The 3352-nt window shown below is 49.6% G+C and overlaps 1 protein-coding gene across 1 annotated transcript in view; it reads right to left on the bottom strand.

The window, feature by feature from the left end:
* LOC103769965 (leucine-rich repeat LGI family member 2) overlaps positions 1-3329 on the bottom strand; it is a gene marked incomplete at both ends in the record, with an annotated part of 13041 nt that extends 9712 nt beyond the window's left edge. Inside the window, 2 exons of the mRNA XM_008937213.1 lie at positions 307-378; positions 3256-3329. Of these exons, the coding sequence (XP_008935461.1) occupies positions 307-378; positions 3256-3329 (146 nt within the window). The remainder of the gene's footprint in view (positions 1-306; positions 379-3255) is intronic.
* Positions 3330-3352: the final 23 nt, after the last annotated feature.

Raw genomic sequence — 3352 nt, forward strand, 5'->3', positions numbered from 1 at the left:
AATCCTTCAGTGATGGTACTGTTCAGGAAAGCCAGGACAAGCTCTTGCTCAGTGATGCTTTTTCGGTGTACTGTAATTGCACAGAGCCATCTTGCATTCACAGCATATTTTAAAAATCCACTGCAATCTCTGAAAAATGGTGAGCCATCATAAAGGACATTTGTACAAGAGTGGAACATAAATCCTTCATCTCCCCTGCTCCTGGGAATCACAATAAAACTAAGACTCCACGGCAGGAGTCTTGGCAACTGATCAAACCATCCTGATTTATAAAGGGCAGGGGAAGACATAAAATAGAGAACTTACAGGTATTCTAGATGGAAGAGACCAGCAAAGGCATCATCTCGTATAACAGTGAAGGAGTTGGAGTTCAGCAAGCTGAAAATGGAGAGCAGGCATTAGGAAACCACATTAAAACTTGACACATTGGATTATGCCTATTGTGTTTATTACCCATGACCAAACTAATCTTACTGACTTGAGCCCATATTGCCCCACCAATGCAGCACACATAAAATACTGTGGAATGGTCTATAAAAAAAAAATCAAAGGCATAATGTGATGCTAGTTAATGTCCACTGCTCCCCAGGAAAAACGTTCCCTGCGCCATTCACCATGCAACCTGGCCCTCCACTCTCTGGTCCCCTGAGCAGGACAAGACTCTCTTAAAGGGTAGGCCTGCTGAGTGTGGACCTCAGGTGCCCACCACCCCTCCAGCCACAACAAAAATTTTCAAGAGACCATCTCAGCAGCACTCCTGATCCCCCAGAAAGCAGGGAGCCCTTTTGTACAAGCACCAGCCTCAGTGGGTCAGTGCTTGCTCATACTGCCCTCCCAGGGGAACGCTCCAAGCCTGACCTAAAATCAGGCTCCAGCCCACAACGTGGAAGCAGAGGACACAATTGACATGGCCAGTTCATCAGCTGGAAATGGAGACATGCCCAGCCACCAGAGGCCTGCTGTCCTTGCCAAGCAAAACCCTGTGTCCATGGGCAGCGAGGAAGAGCAGTGGTGCTGCCTGCACTAGTGCCTACCAGGCACTGCCTTGCCCTCCCACTTGAACTTCGGGGACAAAACATGTTAGAACTGTGCTGGAGCAGTTGTCACCTGAGCCAGGACAAGGTGATCAGGAAGAAGGATGGTACAGAAAAGCTCTGTCAGCAAAGTTCCTTTGCTGTATCAAAGCGTAACCATCTCCAGGGTTGATGTTCAAAGGCACAGAGAGGGATCTCCTTTTAAGAAAAAGGCAAAACTTCTTATTCGGTCCAAAAATGGAACGCTACTCAAAAGGAATCATTTTGGGAAAATCTCAGAATTTTCTGCTATGAGTGAATATATCTGCCCTAATCACTTTATTAAAGTAACTTATTAATCCTTTCTGTATGGTTTTAGGCATTTTGCTAAAATTAATTTAGAAGACTAATGAACATGAAATGCAAACTTACCCTGTGATCCTTGGTTATTATGCTAATACCAGACAAATGCTCCTTAAATTATCCCAAAGAAATCTGACAAAGATGCAGACCACCATGAAAAATAAATCCTTGCCTTACTGCTTTACCGTGGCTACTGCCACAGAAGACAGAGACCTGAGGTACCCAAGTGCTCAATTACGCATGTACCTCTTTTGTCATTTAATCACTCCTTTTTCTCATGTTTGAAGGGCAAACTCACAAATTACACTAACCAACACAATCTGCCAGGGCCCAAGGCGGTGTGGCGATGACAAACCCCTCTCGCTCCCATGTCTGCTCTACCACAGAAAGTGACATGGGCAGCTTTTGACTTTCTCAGCAACTGACTTCTGTCTCCCCACCCCACGCACCCCAATGTCTCCTCCTGGAAATCTACTACAGCTAAGGAAAAGGAATAACCTTCACCTGCTCTTCCTCCCTCTTTCCAGTACCACTATCCAAACCAAGCCAGACTCCCCTCATCTCTAATTTTCCACCCAGTTTCTCTCAACCCACTCTTGGATTCACCCCTTCTGTTCCCACTTTGCAAGTCTGCCCTTTGCCCCTGTTCATTGGCAGAAAAAGTCCTCCTGTGCTGTGCCCAGGGCTCTGTGCTGGCCCTCCAGTCCCACAAAAACGTCAGTTTGGGACTGGTGCCACACTAAAGAAGGTGAAGGCCTCCGCTCTCTGCCTTGCTCCTTTCCCTCCAGTATTTTCCATGAGGTGCTGCCACCCCACAAATACTAAGTCAGGCCTTTGAGAACGAGGTAGGGGTGCCTGAGCAGAAGAGGCCAGCCATCACTCTATTAGATGTCTTTAAGGACTACCTCTTGAGAAGACAATCTAGTCTATCTTTGTGGCAAGCACTTAGCTTGGGTTTCTGCCATGCCTGGCGTCTTTTTGCCAAATTTTTCTTTGCAGCGTGTCTTTGCTTTGGGGATAAACTGGTCTTTACTGGGGAAGATGTGAGGGTCCACTTGGCATTGGGCGTTACGGGCGGGCTGCACAGGGACAGGCAGGACGCAGGCAGCAGCACGGCTTCTCTGCTGGCTACCTGGGAAACAAGCACTGGGCTCCCCAGGGCAGTGGTACCACAGGCCGTATCTCTGTGCCTGCCCTGCTGCCGCCTCCTGGGACTGGTAAATTGAAGCAAGTTCAGGTAAGCTACAGGGGCTACAGCCACATCATTCGAGTGCAACATGGGCATGACCAAGAGACTTGCCCGAGGCCATGAACGAAGGAGGGCTGCAGGGGGCCGGGAGCTGGACCACTGTCCCTTGGGACACAGGACCATAGGTCATCAGGTCAGAAGGCATCCGAGGGGCCAGGCTCCGGGTGGGATGGCGAGGCAGTCGTGCTGCAGCCACGCCAACACTCCAGCACTGAGGCTTTCCTCGAGCTGTGTCCCAGCAGCCTCCGCTCGCCCGCAACGTCCCGCAGCAAGGCTCCTGGGCACAACGTGAGCACACCCGAGAGCCACCACATGACGCTGGGGTCGAAACTCAGCCTTAAACTTATTAAGGCTGAAATTAAAAAACAAAACAAAACAAAACAAAAAAAATAAAACACTTATGTCATCAGAAAACATTTTGTCCTCCCTCAGCAACTAAACACTGTTTTTATGAAGTGGTTTATGAGCGGAAAACGTAGCCCTAAATTCTGAGAGCAGCAGCTACCTCGGGGGGCTGCAGAAGCTGGGGGTTCAGCCCTCACCGCCCTTCCTCCAGCACACCCGCAGCCCTGTCCGAGAGGGCCGAGCAAAGCGCTAACTGGCCGGTGTCCTTCCCAGTGCCATACTTACAGCAGCTGCAGGGAGGGCAGGTGGGAAAACATCCTGTCCTTGACTTCTGCGAAGGTCCCGTTTACCAGGCTCCTGGAAAAGAGAAGCCGCCCGTCAA

The sequence above is a fragment of the Merops nubicus genome, unplaced genomic scaffold (genome assembly GCF_000691845.1).
Source record: "Merops nubicus isolate BGI_N331 unplaced genomic scaffold, ASM69184v1 scaffold14440, whole genome shotgun sequence".
In the NCBI taxonomy this organism is placed as follows: Eukaryota; Metazoa; Chordata; class Aves; order Coraciiformes; family Meropidae; genus Merops; species Merops nubicus.